The following is a 22721-nucleotide window of genomic DNA, read 5'->3' on the forward strand; positions in this document are numbered from 1 at the left end:
TTGCAACATCAGAATTAATTATAGTCTATAAAAAGTTTCCTTATCTTTAATTAAATGGGAAACACTTGTCTGGTGTAGTAATTGTAGTGAATGAAAAGTTACAATTGGCCTTAAACCTCATATGTTAGTTTTTGTCGAATGAATTGTCAATAATTTACATCATTATCCTCAATTCTTTAACAAAATTTAAACCTAAACATTGAAATTAACAAAATACACGCGTTGGCTTACGGACGTTTCCCAAAAATATAATTTATTTTATTCGCACGGTCGGATCTCTTTTATTGTTGTATTGAGGTCCTCTTAAGGTTGTAATTGAGTTGTCGAAGGACAAACATATCCAGTTTTATGAGACAAAAAATGTGTCTGCTTTGTACTTAATTAATCCTAGAATATAACATAAAAAATAAGAATGTGGCCGTAAGAAGTAGAAGTAGGTACAGAAGATGGAAGACTACGACATATCTAAAGGCAAATTAAACATGTGCCATGACATGAAAATAAATTTTAATCATAAAGGTTTTTTATGTAAATGAAATCCATCTTTTGCCACCGCTAACTAAACAATCTTCACGCCACAGAGTAGATATGTATCGCATTGCCATGTCCAACGCGCACAGAATCCCATGAAAATTAAAGAAGGAGAAGAAGCGGTACGCCCGTCTTAGCTATCGTCTAGATGAAGGAGATTAACGGCCACGCCGTTGATTTCCCGGTGGAATGCGTAAGAGAACCTCGCCAATACGTACTTTGTTGGCAGTATCTCACACAGATTTTTGTGCGTATTGCTCACCCGGATCATTCAAGTGATAATAATGTGTATGAAAAATATGAGCTAAAATATTTTTAATTGGGTTACTATCTTACGCATACTAAGATACATTTCATAATGATTATGTGTAACTGTTTTTAATGACTTATTGCTTAATACTGAAAACAAATACGTGTTTTTGGCGAGAGCTATTGGGGACTAGTTTTATAAACTAGCGATCAGTTCTTGCTTCGCACGACTAGGTAGTTTGTTCTAATTAGAAAATAAATTACTCCGGAATAATATTCTAATTTTTTTTTCAACAAATCACACACCTACACATCTTTCACCTTTAATAATAGACTACTACTTATAAACATAGTACGATATTTTATTGTATACTATAGTAATATAATAGAATTCGATGTTTTTATTGATTGAAGTAGGTATCTTGGTACTTGACAACCAAATTTCCGGTATCAGCCGTCCGTGCTTGACACATGTCTGTGACATTTGGGTCATTGCTTTGTATGCGGTGATATCATTTCCTTGATTCACTTTGATGCTACGTATTTGCGTATTGCTTCCACTAAATTAGCTTGTTAATGGAGATATAATGATTGCATCTCCTTACAAACATTGTGCAAAACAAAAAACTTGGCGATTAGAAAGAGATTATTGCCAGTTCTTCCCTTCTGTTATACGCCCTTGATAAGAGAACTGTAATTGTAAAATTAGGAGAATTTATTATATATTTCTTTGTTTGACGTTCATAAGTGAACATTGTGTTACCCATATGAATAAATAATTTTGACTTTGACTACCTCGTACTTATGTAGTACCCTTTGTAGTAAGTACCTTTTCTGTTTCAATTATTGTATTGCGTCAAGATGTCATTTATATTTCAAGTTCTTATAGTCCGTTGTATGTTTAAGATCAGCGCTGTTACACTGCTATTCCAAGTTCAATATTAAGACTTGTATTCGTTTCCAAGATCAGCGTTATTGAGAGAACTTGGTCGGAATGGCATAAAAACATATCTATTAGAAGTTGAGTCTGGCAGTAAATTTCACACACTAACTAAAATATCTCATGGTTTAAAGTTTCAAGATTGTTGACCCCCATATCTGTTGTATCTAAATAAGCATTTTTTTTTATTTAAACATAGGGAACAGGACTGTGTTATGTTTATTTCCAACAAAAGAATATAAAAACAGTGGCGCTACAACTTTTGGTCTGGGCCTCAGATTTCTGAATGTGTTTCTTGATCATATGTCAATCTAATAGGCTGATCTCCTAGATCAGCCTCCTGTGCCACACGCCGTCGACTGTTTGGGTTTAAGGGAAGCCAAACCGGTTTTTCTTCATGCTCTTTTCGTTCACCGTTCGAGCGAGCGTTCTTCTGGGGATAGCACCTACGGCCAACACTGCTCTAACAACAGCAGAATTGTATTAATTAGGACAATCGGTCTTAGTTAGAAATCCATATTTTCTATTTTATCACTCCCATGAGAGGGGATACTTCTATATAAAAAATAAAATATATGATCTATGTATGATACATATGTTTGTGACACAATTACTATGCTTACTTATGAAATAAATGTATTTTTTAGAAACATGCTTCCGCCTTTGATGTAATCATGACATTTTGTAACGTTAAGGCATTTTTGCTCTAATAAATTTTAAATTAATGTAATAGTACACATAAAACTTAATACATAATTGCTTAAGTGTATGTTTTCACAAACTGTTATAAAGTACAATATGCTGACCAGGTAACCATACTTAGGTTAAAGTTTTTATTTTGATTTAATATTAATAGCTGCTTTCGCATGTTCTTCAATTTGAGTGTTCCATTTGAAACTAAATTACTATGTTCTAATTTTATGAAGGTCATATTTTTCTTTTAGAACTAGATAAAAAATGCATACAAGCAAGCCAAGGCACGGAACTCGAACTAAGACTTTTGTATGACAAAAAAATATTAAATGTTACATATGGGAGTCACACTTAGTGAATCTCGAAACTGTACCCGAAAAGTACATAGGTAACACTGAAAATGTCTAGAACAGGCCTGAAAGAAACATTGCTAATGAAAACTTTTTTGAATTTCAGTTTTAGAACTTTTTGGTAACCTAATGTAGTGTATAGCATTCATTTGTCATTTGTTTTTGTGAATTGGCGGCTAAACTAAAACTCTTGTTACACGTGGTCAATGATTTATTATGACCTTCCTTGTTGGCTTACTCAACAACAAAGCTACAATTAGCATTACTTAATTAAGCCCCATCTCGTGCCACTATTTACAATTGGTTTAACGAGTACAGGCGTGGACGTAGCAATCTCAACAGCGACTACTGAAGATAACATGAGTGCTGTGCGACGCTTGATAGAGGAAAATAAGAGAGTGATCTATCAGCAGATACGAGCAAGCCAACGCATTAGTATGAGGCAAGTTCAAAAAAAAATATACGAACATTTAAGCGTCAGGAAGCTTTGTACCAGATGGATTCCCCATACTTTACCTGTCGACTAGAAAAACCTTCGCATGGACTGGTGAATATTTGACTATGGTAGGTGTCGAGATAATGAGTCATCCGCCATACAGTCGTGGCGCTCTGCGACTTTCATTTATTCCCAAAAACTAAAGATAAAATTCGAGGTATTCGCTTTACGAGCCCTGAGGTTCCATCGAATGCGACGATGTGTAGAGAGGAACAGAGATTACTTCAAAAAACGATAAAAGTATTGGCTACATTAAGCCGTTTTTCATTTTATAAACAATTTCAGTGTTACCTAGGTACTATCAAAAAAGTTTTTATTAGTTTAAAGGTATCAAAATTGAATCACGTCGACGACGTCATTAGACACTTGGTAGGGAATCAATTGCCAGACAATTTGTATTGAGTCAATCATTTAACTGCTATTGAATTATTAATTTGTATAATCTTGAATATATAAATACAAAACCCTTTATTTTGAGCATACCTGTTTTTACAATGCAAATAATAATGTTTAGATAAGATAGTATAATATTTTATTCGCACTGCCGACTTAGTAAGCTACGCCTCTAAAAGTCAAACATCGTGAAGAAAATTAGCATCTAAAACTTGTAAGGCACATCAGGCTGAAAAAATGATCAAAAAACACACACAGCAATTTGTTGAACTTCTACGCTTCCGTATTAATAATTGTACGTAGTTTAACTATAGTGACTGGTGTAAGAGCGAAAATTGATCATGAATTTTAACATACGGAGTCATAGCTTAAGGAGTGTTTCAGTAACGAAGATGAGTGATGCGAAATATGACTCTCATTTGACAAAATACGATAAGCTGCTGGTTGGTCGAATATTTATAATGCTCCTTGTAGTTGGTCTCAAGAGGAAATTGCTCATAAGAATTCACTAGGCGGTTATATTAAACCACAGTTATATTTAAATTTTTAATTAGGAAGGGTTCAAGTATTAAGTAACAAATTGGGGGGTGTGTCCTCTTCTAAAACGTTACGATGCGGGGCGGGTAATTACGCGTTATTGTTAATATTTTTTTCGAATTTCCAGTACTTTACACCACATAATGGTAAGTTTTAGTTATAAAGAGTCACAGGGGTTGGCCACGAAACGTTTTCCTATTGGATACAGAAACGTTACGGCGCGTTTCATGTGGGGGGGGAGAATATCCCAAAATTGCGTGACGTAATACTTGAACGCTCCCTTTTACAATAAAATCTCGATAAACAGAGAATCTGCAAAACTCGAAAAACATTTTTTTTGTTCTGTTCAAGCTCAAATAAAGCTCAAAGCTCGAGTAATGGAGCTTCCATTACTCGAAATGTCAACCCTGTTGCCATGCCTCCTGCTGATAGTGGACAAATCTTTGTTTTTAATTTATTATTAATTAACTATTATTTACTTAAGATGTCATCAAAATGAGGTGATCAAAAAGAGTGGCTGGGATTTAATTCCCAGTTCTTCGCGTCCGTTCTACGCCCTTGATGTACTGGCATGCAAACTACAACTGCAACTGGCAGTAAATGTAAAATATGAAGCATTTAATATTTGTTCTCTTTTTGACATTCAAAAGTGTACATTTGTGTTAGCTATATGAATAAATGATTTTGATTTATTAGTCGAAATAATCAGTGAGTGCAAGCCATTTGGGTACATATTTTCACTCTTTAACTCGAAAAATTAAATTTTACCCCTGTATCTCGAACATAGCATTATTTACAACCTTTACAACTCGGTAATTTGAAACTTGGAACTTCAATAGTTCAAAGTAAATAAATTACGGACTTTTATTTCACCTATAACTAATAATTTGTAAGAAACCTCAACAGGCCGTATCAAAATCCTTCATAAGTCAAACACTGGAATGTTTTGGTGTCCCTTGATGTTCGAGATAGACATTCTACTACAAACCTAGCTTTTAAAAATTTGATACTAAATTATTGATTTTTGTACTTTTATTGCGCCGGGTTTTGTGAAACCTTTTGGTGTTTAAAAGAACTAGTACCTAGTTTATAAATACTGTGATATAATTTATTTTATCTGATAGGGTGTCTAAAGGGCATAACTGAAATAAAAAATCTCCTGCTAAGCACTCTAGATAGATGTGATTCTCTCTACAGCGCCAGCAGTGTCAGTTATTAGATATATACTTTAATGTTGACAGAATGTTACATCGAAATCCTTAATAGAACATTGTATCCAATGAAAGCTCAGTTATTTTATGTATAATCGGTACAATATGGCGAACCAGTACTATCTAAATTGAATATTACTTATCATATATTGACACATTAATTGAAAAACACGTTAACTACACGATAAAGAAAATATTGAAATTATATTTAAATAGAAATAATATTTTACTACCACTACAATATAAACAAATAGCGTAGCTACAATTATTAATAATATTTTGTCATACGCGGTATTAGCTTACAACACATTAAACACGAGATTACAGATACTAAAAAAAAATTGTGAGTCAAAGAAAACGCTCGCGTTAAAACCACCACTGATTTAAAAAATGTTCTTATAGCCAACAATTCCCAACAATTGAGCCGAACTTGCCTAATCTTAGTCAACTAAGTATGATTAAATCATAACCGGATAACGCCCAACACCAAATGTTATCTCCTATAACACGTATTTCATAAATTTATGTACAAATTGTGTCGTTTTAAGAACCGTATCAGAATGAGCGATATTCTAATGAAATGATTTGACTCTCGAACGATTCATGAACTAATTAAGCTCGATGAATGAATGAATTGAGCTTTGGCCACGAAACTTCCGACAGTGAGATGGAGATAACGAAGTGTTTTCGTTCGTGTCCGAGATGCGATGCGACGCGGTACCGAAAGCACTGAAACAGGCTCACGAAAGGTCGAACGGTCCATACTTACATAGCCTTACGTTAGCTATATGATATCTATGCATCATCTCCTATGCTAACATCCTTAATCATAACTCTTACACCCAATTATAAGTGGCAGTGATGGTCAGCAGTTGTCGGGAGGGACATACGTCGACCTTACCCCAAAAATGGTCAACTCAAAATTTAAAACTTCAAATTAATTTCATTAACTAATTTCCTTTATACTGTACTACTACTTGCCTTGACAGCACATACATCTAGAATTAATTAACTTACACCTAATACCATTTAGTGCCCCCTCGAGGTCACTCGCTTGGAGACACTTGCTATGATATCTACTTTTGTGAACAACGGTTGATTTCAATCAAATTTACAAGTACCTTAACCTAATAGATTAAGATATAGGGTATATAGACGGCAATTAGTCTAGAAGATTGTCCTTCAACTAGCGAACGAGCGCTTGGTTTGTGACTGCCATTCCAGTCAAGCAAACACAGCATTGCGTGAGTGTGAAGGGAACGCGTAGAGCTTTGTGCATTTATCTGTCCATAAATCATCCCATCTTATTGTAATCGTTAATAAAAATTGGTCCTGGTCCTGGATCCATTAAGTATGTATCAGGGTGCACTACAACACTGAAAACTAGCAACTAAAATATGTACGAAAAACGTAAAAAAAGTCGCTCGACCAAAAAATTCCGTATCGCCGCGTTCCCTGCAGGTACTACGACACTGCCCTACCTATATAATGTCTCAGAAGATCCCGACATTGGTGAACCATGCATCGCCCCAAACTGCCATATAGGTCAGACGACTGCTGAACTAAAAATAACGGGCAAAAATAACGAACTAAGCCTGTTTCAGTGAGAACTAAATGTTAAGAGGCTGGTGAATTCACAGAGACGAAGACACCGCGGAGAGTACAGTCTTTATTGAGTATTATTGTAGATTTGTGCTCCGAACTTAGCGTGACGGTCCGAGTATGAAATGGTTGGTGATGATGAGTGGTGATGATGATTCACAAAGCAACAATAACCGCCAAGTTGATGATGAAGAGTCAATGATTATGGAGACATAAAAAATTCATATGATTATGGGGATGTGATGAGGGAAAATATCGTAAAGTATCCGTATATTATATTTTTATAAACTAAGCCTACTATATAAATTTTAATTAAAATAAATTAATAAATAAAAAATATGGACGTTAATTAAAAAAATAGTTTTGCCTATACTTGGACTGACGGTTCTAATTTGTACCTTTTCGAGCATGTAGGATACTCTGGGCTTTGGTCTGTTACCTTGTAACACAACACTAAAGATTGAATCATATAAGTAGGCTTCATGCGTGTTAATAATTTTAGACAATAATTTAAGATTCATTTTAAAAATTTGGATCTGATACGGATTTCTTTAACGATTTGTATGGTGGTTGCGGTATCATTGATTGTGATCGTGATGATGTTGATGGACGAGGTGGTGGGGTTTTAAACGATAAACGTGGAAGTGATGTCGAAGCACGAATCGGCTTTGATGGTGAATATGACAAGACGCGTGACAAAGACGCTGATGTTGTTGGCAAAGTCTCCTTTGCGAACTCTCTTTCCGGTGATTTTGGCGGCGACAATGACGACGGTGATAATGATGATAGGGTCGATGTTACCGATAATGGAGGTGTTGCCAGGAAGCCTTTTACGGAGACCTCCGGCGTCTGCGATAAAGGTGGCGGAGAAGGATATCTGTGGATCGGACGCGGTACAAGGAAAGATGCTATAAACCTCACGCCTGGCAAATAGTGAAGCCCTGGAGGCATGGTGTTGTGGAAACAATGTGAGTGATAGAGAGGATGCAACGGGACGTTGGTGGGACATACATATGGAATACGTTGCGGGGACGGCGCCCCGGAGGATGAAGGTGATGAATCGGGCGTAGGTGACCCTGCCGGTGAAGAAGGAACGGATGCGGGAGGTGATGCATGCGGTGATTCCTGAGGTGACGATTCGTAATGAGATGAGTGAGATGGTGATGAGTTGGAGGAAGCCTCCGACGACGATGGGGAAGGCGTAACATCGAACATTTTGCGTTCAAGCTAAGAAGGGTTCGCTAGAGACGTCACTCGCTATAGTGCCGCGGACCTTAAGATGGACAGTTTATATCCGATACACTCTTAACCTTAAAATAACTATAATATAATATCAAAAGTTTACGGACTATGAATTACAATTAAAATTGAAAAACAGTCTTCCAGAAGTTCGATTCCTATCAAAAATTTGTAAATTGTAAATTTTCTTTTCGCACGTAAAACCAATGAACTATAAAGAATATCCAAAAGTCGAAACACGTCAGCTCTCAACGTTTCTCGATACAATATTATCCAATTTACTATAAAATCAGCCAATTTTTGGTTTCAACTACACTAACACTTAAATTTGTTATATTTCACAACATCCAATGTAATTTAAGTGGAGATTAATATGAGCATATAAATCTATATTCCTAGATAGCCCTAACATGAAAAGTCATGAATACGCTCCCTACAATATCTGCCTATATGAAACGACAATATCCGCTAACCATACTTAACAATACAAAGTGTTACTACCAATCGTCTTAAATACCGCTAATACTAAATTTATTCAATAATATATCAGTTGAATATTATGATTATCTAACAATGTAAGTACCTAAACAATTACTTACGTGATAAAATACAATTTAAATCTGCAATTAGAATGAAACAAGCGTCGAACACATCAAAATATTACACAAATATTTCGTCAACTACAACGACACAGCAAATCTAATGGGAAAATATCAAAAAATACCGACGCGTTCGCGGTTTCAACTTAAGGAACGGGAAAGACAAATGGATTTACTCGCTTTTAATATACAGAATGCAGCGAGCCTCACTCCTAAGTGTAATTTTGCATGTCAGTATGGCGGCGATTATATTATATTATATCTAGTAATAAACGGTTTAATCTAACATCTACCGTTTCATCGTGTTTATACAAAAGAGTACAGCGCCGAAGTGAATTCGAATGTGAAAACGGCGCTACTCGACTTTCTATTTTACTTCTCTTTCTCCTTCTCCTTCTCGTTCTCTTTGTCTTCTGGCTCCTTCTCAGCTAACTCCTCTTTTTCGTCCTGGAATGTTATATTGTTTTTAAATTTGAACTGTTATATTATTAGTAGGGTAGTGTTGGCCTAGTTTATTCAGTGTGTGACTTTTTTGCCTGTGGGCGTTCCCAGGTTGTTGCCTGAGGTTCGATCCCAGGCTGTGCGCCAATGGACTTTCAATGTGCGCATTTAACGTTCGCTCGAACGGTGAAGGATAAATTCGTGAGGAAACCGGCTTGCCTTAGAGCCAAAAAGTCGACGGCATGTGTCAGGCACAGAAGGCTGTTTGCCTACTTGCCTATTAGATTTACTTCTGTAAATCTGAAAATAACTAAGGCCCACACATAAAAAGGTTGTAGCGGCACTAATTTTATTTAGCTTAAAAGATTTATTTATTTTTGCCGCGCACCACCGCTATGTGGAACCAGCTGCCCACTGAAGTATTTCCGAACCAATTCGACTTAGGGTCCTACAATAAAAGTGCGTACCAATTCTTAAAAGGCCGGCAACGCACTCGCGAGCCCTCCTGCATTGAGCGTCCATGGGCGGCGGCATATTACTTAACATCAGGTGAGCTTCCCGCCTATTTGCCCCTGTTTTATAAAAAAAAATCATTGTTACACCTACCTTTTCCTTCTCAGGCTCCTCAAGCGGCTGCTTTTCTGGCTTGTCTGTGCCTTCCTTGGTCTCCTTGGCCTCCTTCTTGGCTGGAGGAGCGACCTCGCTGACACAAATTTCGTCCCAGTCGGGGTAGGCGCGCTCCTTGATACGAGACACTAGACCGACCAGGTTCGGGAACGACTCATTCATAGCATCGCGCAACAGGTGCGGCACTTCTTTGTCAATGAAGTGAAGTTGGGCTAAGTTCGCGAATGCCACAACGTCTAGCTGTAATCGAAATTTTAAACACATAAGAGTACAGTTCAAAACTGATTATAACTGTTGACCTTAGGGTTGGGAAATGCACACTTTAACTATTATAATTACTAGAAAAATAATTTTTCAAAAATAAAATACGAAACTTCAACTCGCTCTCTAATTAAAATCCGAGACGGCTGTTGCCCCGGCTAGATTATTATTGATTGTGTCGGAAAGTATTAAAAGCCTGGGCGTTATAGCCTCCACGTCCCCCCCTGCCCACGCCCCCTTTTTCATTGAATGAAAACGATGCTACGTATTACAAGTGGGAACATGAGTGTCTATTCCCCCTGTATCCCCAAATATGGGGGGATGGGTCAGACGTATTCCATTCCATTCTTATTGATTATTTATTATAGCTCACAAATTGACCTGACGCATATGCATTGGATGTACTGTCAAAAGATTGAAATTTGATTGTAGACCAAATGTGAGCAGCCTCGCGATTTTATTGATTAAATTTAAGAATTAACTTTAAATATTATAAAGAAAGTTGTATATATATACTACTCAGAAATTATTATAGCCCGATAATTATTCACGTTAACGTGTAACGATTTGAAGATAAAAAAGACTTTCAGGATGATAACAGTGCTAACAAAGCAGCGTTTGTTAACCCCGTAACATACTCGTATTTAGCATTTATATATATATATATGTTAGAACATATATATATATATAAATCATAGAACAAACCGCGCACCAAAAATAAAAGTATCAGATACTCACAAGAGTGGGCTCGTCTCCAAAGAAGAAAGGCTTGTCGGAGAGCAGGTCCGAGAGCACACGGAGATCGTTCTTGCCGAACTCGATGATCTCTTCCTGACTGTGAACCCCGATGCCATGGGCTTTGGCCTTCTTCATCCCCTAAAATTCAAAACAAATCTATACATGGAATTTAAACAAATTGAATATGGTGATAACCACAAAAGAGCAATACCAATTGTCGCAGATACTGAAGCAACTACTGTAGCTATATTACATGGGCACCGACGCTACCTTTATCAACATTTCGGTATCACGGTCGAACGCGAAATACATGGGAGTGCAACAGGTGCATCCTTATTTAAACGACATCAACGCTCCAACCCAAGGGGGTGTTGGGTGGCAGTTACATAGCAACATGGCGCCATAGCATGGAGCTTAAAATGGCTGCGATGTACTAAAGGGGGAGGGGAGCGGGAGGGGGGATATATGCCGAACCTAGCTAGCTTCGACCTAGGTTCCAGATAATTCTATTAAAAAGCAAATAACACAAAAGCATTAAAAAAATATTTAACAGAATGCATGTTTGAAAAGTTACTAACCTTACGTCCAGAGGAGAGTTTGTAGCAGAAGTTCAAGATTGCGTTGGGCAGACGAGTGTTAAGAGCGTTCTGCAAGTTGACCTGGTAACCCTTGATGACACTATCCGGGTACTTGGCACGCCACCAGAGCATCACCCATGATAGATGATTCTCGATCATCGACACCATAGCGTGGGTGACGACGCGTTGTTCCGGCGTTAGGGCTGCACCAAAATTACAAAATACATTGACATTAGTATGCACCGAGTGCACATGCGCGATGCCTAGCCGACTATCTAGGATCGGCTATGTAGGTCGCCTGGGATTTACAGGGTCTCGAGCGAGCAAGAACCTATTTATTGATTGTGGGAGGTTGTGACCCGAACAAAGCCCCCGCGGAAGTCTAGCATCGCTAAATGAATTTATGTCTGCGGGCTCTGGAAATCTCTTTATCACTATAATAAATATATTACCGTTGGCTGTTTTTATAGGCATAATAGACAGACAGTGGTTCCAAAAGGTAATATTCACCAAACTAATGATTTTTAAATAATTTCTATAAAATACCTGCGTCAAGATCCTTGTTGTACTTCTCGGAGAGCTGCTTGATGATGAAGGTGCTGTCAGCAATCTCTTCACCGTTCAACTCAATGAATGGGAGCTGGCCTTTCTTAGACCTGAATTTCGCTTTGTGGTCTACGTTCTGAAACAACGAGTTATCGTTTTATATATATATATATATTCCTCAATTATATCGGATACATAGCTGTAGACGTATGAAATAATTGGTACATTGATAATAATTTTGTAGCAATTTTACAAAGATTTACAGAATTAAAAAGATATTTAAAAACAAGTTAAGATAAGTTGACATCATATAAAATAGATTTCTAATTTCGCAGCATTATTAAAGTGAGAGATTACAGTCAAAGACACTACAACAAAAGCCTTTGTTTCAAGATGGCACTCGTTTTGTACGAGTATCATTCTCACAGATAAAATGCATTAAAACTATAGTGCTCTCTAAGTATACGATCTAAAAGTCTGATATAACATATATATACAGATGTACTTTAGACTAACAAAGGTTAAAACGTTCAATAGCCAAATATGGCGGTTAACTTTGGCTAACAAAAATGGCACAAGCAACGCATCAGCCTCAAATACAGCCTCAATTATAAAATCGCAGAATTAAAGCTTTCCTTCGCAATATCAACAGGAAGTAAATGTAAATAGCATTCGCAATTCGAAATTCAACTTTGTTTGCTCCGAATGTATTGCGCATGCGTTATAAAGTGCACTGCCCGATAAACCTGGCGAGCAAAGTTCCTAGTAGAAGGCGTCTATAAATCAATTTTCGCCCGCCATGTTGGGTGGACATATCAGTGTGCTTTTACCGGCATAGCAACAACCTGGGATAGTTGCGGCGCATGCGTTAGCCCGGGCGGGGTGTCGCTTTAGACCTTTTGCCACCTCACCCTACATAGGTATGCGTGGGTATACCAGAGAAGAATATATATGTATTCGAAAAATTTCGCTAGCGGCTAATCGCGTATTTTTTTAGATACATTTATTTCACATACATAATTGCTTATATTTTTTTTATCAAAACAGTTACTGGCATGATTGCTCATTTCTGACTACTATTTCCTATACCTTTGTTGCCGAATACAAAATAGAACATAAATTAAAAGACATTCCAATACAATTTCATTCTAAATAATATAAAGTTATTTACTTAAGTTCTATTTGATACGTTTAATACATTCTTACCTACACAATCATAATTAAAAACAAAGATTGAACACTAAAATAAAATTTAAAAAATATTAAAACAGAGCAAAAACAGGTGCATTGTTTTGTGCTTGCTTTCTTTAAACAAAACTTCTATTACTTTATAGAGCGAATATTTGAGTTCAGACAAGGTGTCAATGTCTCTTTAACGCGCCGAATTAGGGTAGGCGTCCCTACGTCCGTCTGGTCTGCGATTTACAATCAATAGTGCTAAACACCGAAAACAGTGTACTATACACAATATGAGGTATAGGGCCTAAGCGAATATTTTATACTAAAATGCGACTATTGCCAAAATGTATCAACACTGTTGTTAAACCGTATCGCATAAAAAATCCCCTTTTAACCATTACGATTTATTTTAAGTACATATAACGACATCTTATTATTATATCGAGGAGTTCCCAAATACATACATTAGACTCTAATAATTTGTGAAACATTTAGATAATCTTTATTAAATAGGATATAAACTATTTTAAATTGAATGTGCTCATCGAAAGTTTGAACAAGTATTGAATTAGACCATTTTAAAATTTCGAGAACCACAAAGTTATTACTAAATGTTTTTACGAGACAATTATTGTGTGAGTTCAAAATATTTAAATGTAATTAGTAAAGCGTGATTTGAAAACGAAGCCAATCTTAAATAGCTTAACAAAAGTAATCTCTGAATTATTTAAAGTATTTTTTCGCCTTTCCCTGTCAAATTGAGTATATAATTAAGTTATTTACATAGTTATAGGCAACCCATTTAACTTGTGTCAGAAACTTTACTATAAATATTAACGAACTCGACAAGTATTGTTATATGTAACAAAAAGGATGTTGTAATACTAAAAATGTGAGCATTTACAATTACCACGTTTAAACAATTTCTAACAATAGCTCTCAGTGGATGTGTGCGGGTGGTTTATCTCCGGTATCTATGGCGACGGGTAGCCCCGCGCGGCGGGGGGGAGAAAGGCAGCTGTATTGATTTTGGGTTCAGCGGCCTCAGCACTACCTAGCGTCCTCTACACAACTAAATGTGATTTCCTTGGCTATATCGATATGTGGGTGGGTTGCGGGCAGTAATCTTATCTCACATAGCTTTAAGATAATATAAGCTACTATTACGCAACGTCAACGTTCTAAATTCAAAATTTTAACGACATTTTCCCATAACCGACGTAATGTCATATGTCAAATATTATAATATTATAATCATTATAATTACTATTTTTGGAATATCTGATGTGCTAAATATTTTTAAGCTGTTGAAATTACACGAAACATAAAACAACCGACAATATCTAGACAGTACTAACTATCGTGTTTATTTTCTCTTTCGCGAACAAAGAGATCCCACGGAAGGAGGACAAATTAAACAATTAACATGCTTTGGTCCCGTTCGACTTTTGTTATCGCACAATTAATGATTTAACTGACTTTAGACGGGTCACTGTTTCTCTTAAACCTACACAAGTAATAAAACGTCTCTCGTAATAATAAGAACATGTTTTGTCTATCAATCAAAGCCAATCGTTTTGAGTACTTTTTGGACGCACATAAATCATAAACGCTTAATTTAATTATTTGATTCGATGATTACGAATCTTGAAAGGCTTTTTCTTCCTTGATTATTAAGGTATTCCTTTATATAAGGTATTTCTAAGATATTGCCACCTACACGGAAAATTCAATAGCTTACTAATGAAACCGTTTGAATGAAAATGCTTTTGCTAAAAATAGATTGATAACATTTCAAATGACGACTATTACTTATTATTTTTTAAGCTTTCCTATACTATAAGAAAGCCGATTATTATTTTAATTATTGGAACATTTCGACAATTTGAGCTTTAAGCTCAAAATCTGGTCTCTGTATACGCATGAATCACAATTTAATTATTCATACATGTCGAATAAGTTATTAATCAATTCTAATTGTGGTTATAATAACAACCTAGCAAATTATGTAACTCTTGGTATACCATTAGTATAAAAGCGTAGAGGTACATTATGTATAAGTAAATAAGTAGATAAGATACCATCGAAAATTCCATAAACGATGTCCTTGTATTTTTTATAAAATTGTCCCGGATCAATTCGGTGTTTATAATTTGATGGAATTGTTTTAAATACGTCAGCAAAAGTATAAACGAAATATACAGTACTTTGCGGCGGCGAAATATACAGTCCGCATTGAGAGTCATACATTTTTATAAAAATATTATATTCTTTTACAGAATGCAACGTAGAGACATGTTATATTTGTTTCCGCTTGCGCCTCGTACGCGTTTTGTCATTTGGAAAGTTTTTTTACGACCATTTCAGCAATCAGCGTTTCATTCAATTCAATTTCCCTGAAACACCAGTGGGACTTTCACACTTCCTCAGGACTAACAATGGTTCACTTGGTCATTCAAAAATCTGTCTTATATTTGTTAAAGTATGACGTTCACAAGTACGAACTTCATTTAATAAATATGTGTATGTCTAAAATATAAAACTGTTTATAACGTTATATTTATCACACCATGATAAGTAAGGGGATCAAGTAGCTATTCAAAATGGACGCTGGATTAGCATATTAAGCACACGAACTCAAGCTTCCTGCATCCCGAAACAGGTTAATGTACGTGGCTGGAATAAGGGTGATGTTGATTGCAACTGCAGGATTTAATGGATCTGCCATGGAATTCTTGTCTTTTAACTGCTTATGAACACAATTAGTTTAATAATTAACAAATAACATAACTTAAGAAAAAATGCCTATTTTTCGAATGTCGTATTAATTTTATAAGTGCCAGTTAAATAAATTAGCGTTTCAAGCATTTTACTGTAAACAACTTAATATAAACGTTTGAAGTGAATATAAAAGTGATAGGCGTGTAGCAGCTGGATATATTTTTAATATTTTGGAACTAAATAAAACCGATATTACATAGTGACAACGTATTTGACTTATTTATAATTGGTCCATGGAGTTTATCCATTAATAACATTCTATGTAACAAAATCATTGAAAATTGAAAACACTGTTTACCATGAATATATAGCGTATTAATATTTAATTCCTGCTTGACAGACAATGATTGAAATTGCTAATATGGCAGTGTTAACTATGCAAAAAAACGCATGTTTAAATGCATACGTTCAAAAATGAAAAGAGAACTTATAAGCAATGTTCAATTACCGTCGCTAAGACAATTTATAGCGATGGTCTTGGTTACGAACGTATTCAATACACTTTAGGGTTGATGGTGAGTTATTCGTTATAGTATATTAGTTTTTTTATTAAATTATTTGCATACCCTTATAAAATAGATAGAACGGAAATGGCTAATCTCATGTCTTACACATGGCGGTCATATACAGTAACGTTTTGTTTAATTTAACCTGCTGCCGTGTTAAACTGTAATTTAATCTATACAAAAGTGTAACTCAACAGCGAAACTTACACCACTATGTTACGTTAACATCATGGTAATAGCTTCCTAAAACTTTTAAGTTTCTTAAATAATTTTTTTATGGTTAAAAATTTTAGGCGGCGAATAATGTTACACTATATGTATGGTACTACTAAAGATAATAGACACATAATTCATATAAGATAAAGCATATTTAATAGAGTCCTTAAACCACCACTGTAGACGATTTTATAGGTGGAAAATGCATTTGCATATTAAGTGATAACCCTAATGAGTCGGCAGTCTACCATTACCGGTTCTGATGGACACTTTAAATTCTTTATTAACGTGAGAATCGTATCACCTTTCGTCTAGTTATTGAATATTGCAATTAAAATAATTACTGAGAGCTATTCTTTATAAAATAGAGTATATTTTCCTTTAATATGGATAGTTATTTTATCAGTGTGTGTAGGCGACAGCAGTTTTGCAGGAATAGGGGGCGAGAATTAACGAGCAGATTTGACACTAGTGTCAAAAGTGTCAGTGCATCAAGACGCAAGGAAACTAAATTGTGTGAAATATATATGGTTTGTTGACTGGAAAATCTACAACTGTATATTTGACAATGAACTGCTATTGAACCAATAAATGTCTAGTCTATTAACTTAGGATTTACCTACGTGAACTCAGATTACATAAATTAAAAAAATCTAAATCAATCAATGGCGCAACAAACTTTTTAGGTCTGGGCCTCAGATTTCTGTATCATGATCATTTGTTAATCGAATAGGCAAGTAGGTGACTCCTGTGCCTGACGCACGCCGTCGATTTTTTGGGTCTAAGGCAAGCCGGTTTCCTCACGATGTTTTCCTTCACCGTTCGAGCGAATGTTAAATGCGCACATAGAAAGAAAATCCATTGGTGCACTGGGATCGAACCTACGACCTCAGGAATGAGAGACGCACATAAATTAATATCTATGTAATTACTTAGGAGTCAGGCAAAGTAGGTTATATGAAAATGTGTCCAAACGACGCATGCGAGCTCATTTAGCATAAAGTCAAGAAGATTTAACGTGATAAAATCTCTGTGCCTAGCATAATTAAGCACTCCATTTTAACAACGTCGTGAATACAACACAAGCATTTGTGTAATCGTATTCATCAACCCCGAGATCGCGTATATAAATCCCCTATGCGACAATGAATTTCTCTTTTATTGGAGAAAGTTGAGTTACCCAAAAGGGTGAAGAACCCGTCAAGCGGGTATAAGATGCGTGATGTTTACCTTTAGGCATTAATGATCCGACATATATCGAACCCAGGATCGCATTATACGCAATTTAAGTTTTGCAATAATGACTGTCTATGTATTTGTTTAAGGAGTACAATCCTTGTTTAAAGCGAATAGCATACCTTTATAAGTTCTAAGTTGACAGTGCTTCTATAGTTAGGCTATAGTATCGTCTGTGTGTGTATCAGACAGGGTTTCGTCAAGCGCCCCCGCGTGCCTGGGAACAGCGGGGCTGGTTGGTCGATGGCTGGGCCGCGCAGCCGCAGACGCCAGGGTAACGACCGACATTGGACGCGCCCAGTTTTGCTCATATCGAAAATTATTACCTTTAGCAATATATATTGTATATACGAAAAACATCGCAATTCAGCAAGGCACAAAGAAATATCTATATATATATAAATATGGGGACTTTTGACACCCACCGCTGGGAGCCATGTATTTCTGCAAGATGATACAACGTACTGGATCTATGTTAGATATTTTCATTTGAAAATGACCTCAATTTGATAGAAATACGCGAAATTAGATTGGTTATGATAATCACGTATTTTCACAGGAGGAAACTTTCCAACGGCCATTGGCGCCGCTTGGGCGATAAACACTTTCTCCACCTAGTGCTGTCCAAAGGATGTTTGAAGTCCCTTTGGCAAAACCAAACAAAATTTAAATGACGACGATTTCTTTGTGCATCAAAACCCGAAACAATTATTGTTTGCTAACAAACACAAAGGAATCCGTTGTACGTTACAAATAAATTTAACTTGAAGCGATTTTTCGAGTTCAACATAAACGGCTTCCTTCTTTTATATTTTTGACACGTTATTCCGCTGATCGTTTTAATTTTTATAATTTTCTATTGTATTTATACAATATTTTAAAAAAAATACATATGTAAAAACACTTATATAGTAATAATAACAACGCTGATTAAGTAATACGCCCAAGGATTGAATATAACAGTCTATTTTTATATGATGAGTGTTATTGTTATCAAGTAAAATCCTTCTATGGCTATTTCGAGCATGCCGCGCATTGACCTCACTATCAAACAAACCATTGTACTTGCAACCCGTATCTACTAATTATAGCATGGTAAGACCCACCGCATACAGAATTATTAAGCTCAAACGACTTTGTCGCCGTAATTACAGTAAGTACATATATAAAATGCTTGTGTGAAAACGTGTTCCGAAAGTGAATATTATATTAATCATGTGAATGTTAACATCTGTTACACTTATGTACCGTATATGTACTTGTTATATTTAAATTTAACTTACAAATGCAGTGTTAGCCTATTTCCTTCAACGTGCAACTCTCATAGTCGTAGGTTCGATCCCCCGGCTGTGCATAAATAAACTAATTCAAATAATTAAATCAATTTTTCGATTTTAACTTAAACCATACAAAACATTCGCCAAAAAACAGATTTGAGTATATAACCACCTTCACCGGGGAAGGCGTGGACCTTTACTTCGTACTTCGCTCACTCCAGTGAGCTTCCGTCCTGATTTTGGGGAAGACGCCCATTTCGGCCGACCTACGCTTGCCAAAACAGCCCGAGCTGAGCTGTAAAGGCCCTTAATGGGCCTGGCCTTAACCAGCGAGATCCCAATCCAAAAAAAACAGTCATTTTTATTATTGATACGTTACTCCGCCGATCGTTTATTCGGATATATTTATTTTCCATTGTATTTATACAATATTTAAAAAAAAAAACATCTGTAAAAACACTTACATAGTAATAATAACAACGCTGATTAAGTAATACGCCCAAGGATTCAATATAACAGTCTATTTTTATATGATGAGTGTTATTGTTATCAAGTAAAATCCTTCTATGGCTATTTCGAGCATGCCGCATTTCTATGGTTACATCGCGCATGCCGCGCATTGACCTCACTCTCTAACAAACTATTGTAGTTGCAACCCGTATCCATTAATTATAAGATGGTAAAACCACCGCATACGGAATTATTAAGTACAAACGATCGTCGCTTAGCCTCGCTTCGTCGCCATAATTACAGTATATACAATTTTCCTACTTTTTCCGAAAGTGAATATTTTATTAATCATGAGAATATTAACATCTGTTACACTATGTATCGTATATGTAGTTGTTCCGACGCTTATTATATTTAGGTATAACCTACATATGCACCTAGTGCCTTAACGTGCAACTCTCAACGTCGTAGGTTCGATTACCGGCAGTGCCGCAATAGATTTTCTTTCTACGCTATTAACATTCGCTCTAACGGTAAAGGAAATAGTGAGGAAACCGGCTTGTCTTAGACCTAAAAAGTCGACATCGTGTGTAAGGCACAGAGAGCTGAACACCTACTTGTCTATTAGATTGACAAATGCTCATAACAGATACATAATCTGAGAACCAAGCCAAACAGGTTGTAGCGTTATTGATTTATTTATTTTTATAACCTACAAATGTTCACCCTACATACGTTTTTAATTTCTGTATATACTATGCGGTGTACATGCAATCATATGCTAATAATACAGTGTATGCGGAAGTCCTAAATCGATGTTAATTTTAAACTAAAATGTAAACAAAGACCAACAATGCACCGTTACTTACAGCGGCTTTCGGAGAAACGCTTATGTTGCTGTTTTAGTGATATTTGTAAAACAACGTTTTCTCGGATTTGAGTACAATACTTGACAATTTACCTTCATTTTGCGTAACACTTCTTATTAAGATAAAATTATACAGTATTTGGAATATTCTTAACCTTGTAATGATAATGAATAATTAACAATGGATACATAGAAAATTAAAAAGTTTGTTCCCTGTGGTAGTGTATCGAGAGCGTTAACGCTGTCAGTATTTCCTAGCTGTAATGCGATATTTATTCGTTTAGCGAGGGAAGCATCAGCTCTGGGGTCACCGGCACTATCTACTCGGCGCCAACTTTAATATTAATTACCATTATGAAATAGTTGTCTCTGAGAATCGAACTCCGAGACCTACAGATTAGTAAATGAAAAAACATAAAATTTTCATCCAAAAATACTAAAAAGGTTATTTGGGGTGAGCAGCATCAGAGTGCATCTTTAAAATTTTATGCACAAATACGATGACGTAATCACTATGAAATGTGTCACCCCAATGAACTCAAGCTACATCCATTAAGTGCGCCGAGGGGAGTTACCAACCAAGAAGTGGGGCGTTCGAACAATACAATTGTAAAAAGAATTATAACACTAGGGAGCGTAACAAAAAGATTTTAAACGCGGCTGTTATAGAGATTCTTTGCTTAGTCAATTCATGTCATGGTTTTGTATTTTACACTGTATTACAAGATAATAAGGATTTAGGATTGTAGAAATTACGTCTAAGTAAACAATTATTTTCTAACCCGATGCTTAGAAAATTTGGTTCTAATCTATAAACTTTTCAATGTTATATTTAAATTAAGTAATGTAAGCTTAAACACCTTATAATATTATAAGATATCATAATAAGATAGATATAATTTGTAAGGAATAAACTCGAAGAGCCAGCAAAAATAATTTCACAATGAAAATGTTTATTACTTCCCAAAAATATAAATAATTATCTGCTGAAAGAAAATGTAAGTTAAGAAGATCGCTACAATGCGGACACATTTTTAACTCGATGATAACACAGCAGCAACGAAATATATTAATAATAAGCTTCTGACTGAGAGATTTACAATGTAGTATGTATGAAAGACAATGTGAAAGATCTTTACATTGTTGGCACATATTTGTATCCCGATAACACAAATGACTAGCGATAAGCAAGTTCAACGAAACAATTAATGACAAATAAACTTCTGTATATTTAGGAAGATTGACAATGTATTAAACGCTATGGTAGAGTTAATCATAGAATAGAGTGATGGGTGGCAGTCTCTTACAAAGAATAGAATTAAAAGAAATATTTTAATCACAGATCTCGACGGTATATGTAAAAATATAATCCAAGTCGCTAACAACTGAACAAATTGCCATACTTCCGATATCCGAGCGTAAGCGATGAGACCACAAATACGACATAGAAAGTCGATTTCCAATGTAAACTGTGATATATGGTTGCAAATCAAGGAAATAATGTTCGAAGCTTTCCTGCCTGTATCCGTACAGCAGAGAATAATGTTGCATCTGCTTCCTGTGTCTCACCATTACTACTTGTTACACACAATAAGGACGCTTAATTGGCTTTATTCGCTAAAGTTAACAACATGTTAACAATGATAGGATATAAAAGTTTTGGCCCATCCCGTCTACAGTATTAGATAACTTGAAATGTGTGGATAAATAAAAATCGTCAATAAATCAAATAATATATAGCAATATTAAACGCGGTCAAGTATTTACCAGCATAAAATTCCATTGTGGCATTATAAATATATTTAAGTCAATATACTAGCTTATTTCATAGATTCAAAGAATTTTACTCTTAGCTTCCTCCACCGCGACGCTAAGTACCCGGTGGTAAGTACGTAAAGGCTGCCCTTCGTATTCTTTACTCAAAAAAAATACTTAGGGTCCTTCAAGAGAGCTAACCAATTTTTAAATGGCCGGGAATTTGAGAGTATGGGCGACCACACCACTTAACGTCAGGTGAGCTTCCTGCCCGTGTTGGCCTGTTATATAAAAAAAAATCAATAAAGCAATATAAGGCAATAGTATGCTTCTTATTTATATAATATCCATTTAAATTACTACTAATCACGCGAACGAAATAAAAATAAACATGTTTCCAAAAAAAAAACACTTATAATTTC

At 35.7% G+C, this 22721-nt stretch overlaps 1 protein-coding gene across 1 annotated transcript in view; it reads right to left on the reverse strand.

The window, feature by feature from the left end:
- Positions 1-5401: 5401 nt before the first annotated feature.
- The window catches only part of LOC123718428 (failed axon connections), a 34235-nt gene continuing 16915 nt past the window's right edge, over positions 5402-22721 (reverse strand). Inside the window, exons 2-6 of the mRNA XM_045674903.1 lie at positions 12032-12167; positions 11486-11688; positions 10908-11045; positions 9888-10148; positions 5402-9287 (exon numbers count right to left, since the gene is read on the reverse strand). Of these exons, the coding sequence (XP_045530859.1) occupies positions 9213-9287; positions 9888-10148; positions 10908-11045; positions 11486-11688; positions 12032-12167 (813 nt within the window). The 3' untranslated portion in view covers positions 5402-9212. The remainder of the gene's footprint in view (positions 9288-9887; positions 10149-10907; positions 11046-11485; positions 11689-12031; positions 12168-22721) is intronic.

Source organism: Pieris brassicae, chromosome Z, assembly GCF_905147105.1.
Source record: "Pieris brassicae chromosome Z, ilPieBrab1.1, whole genome shotgun sequence".
Taxonomy (NCBI): Eukaryota; Metazoa; Arthropoda; class Insecta; order Lepidoptera; family Pieridae; genus Pieris; species Pieris brassicae.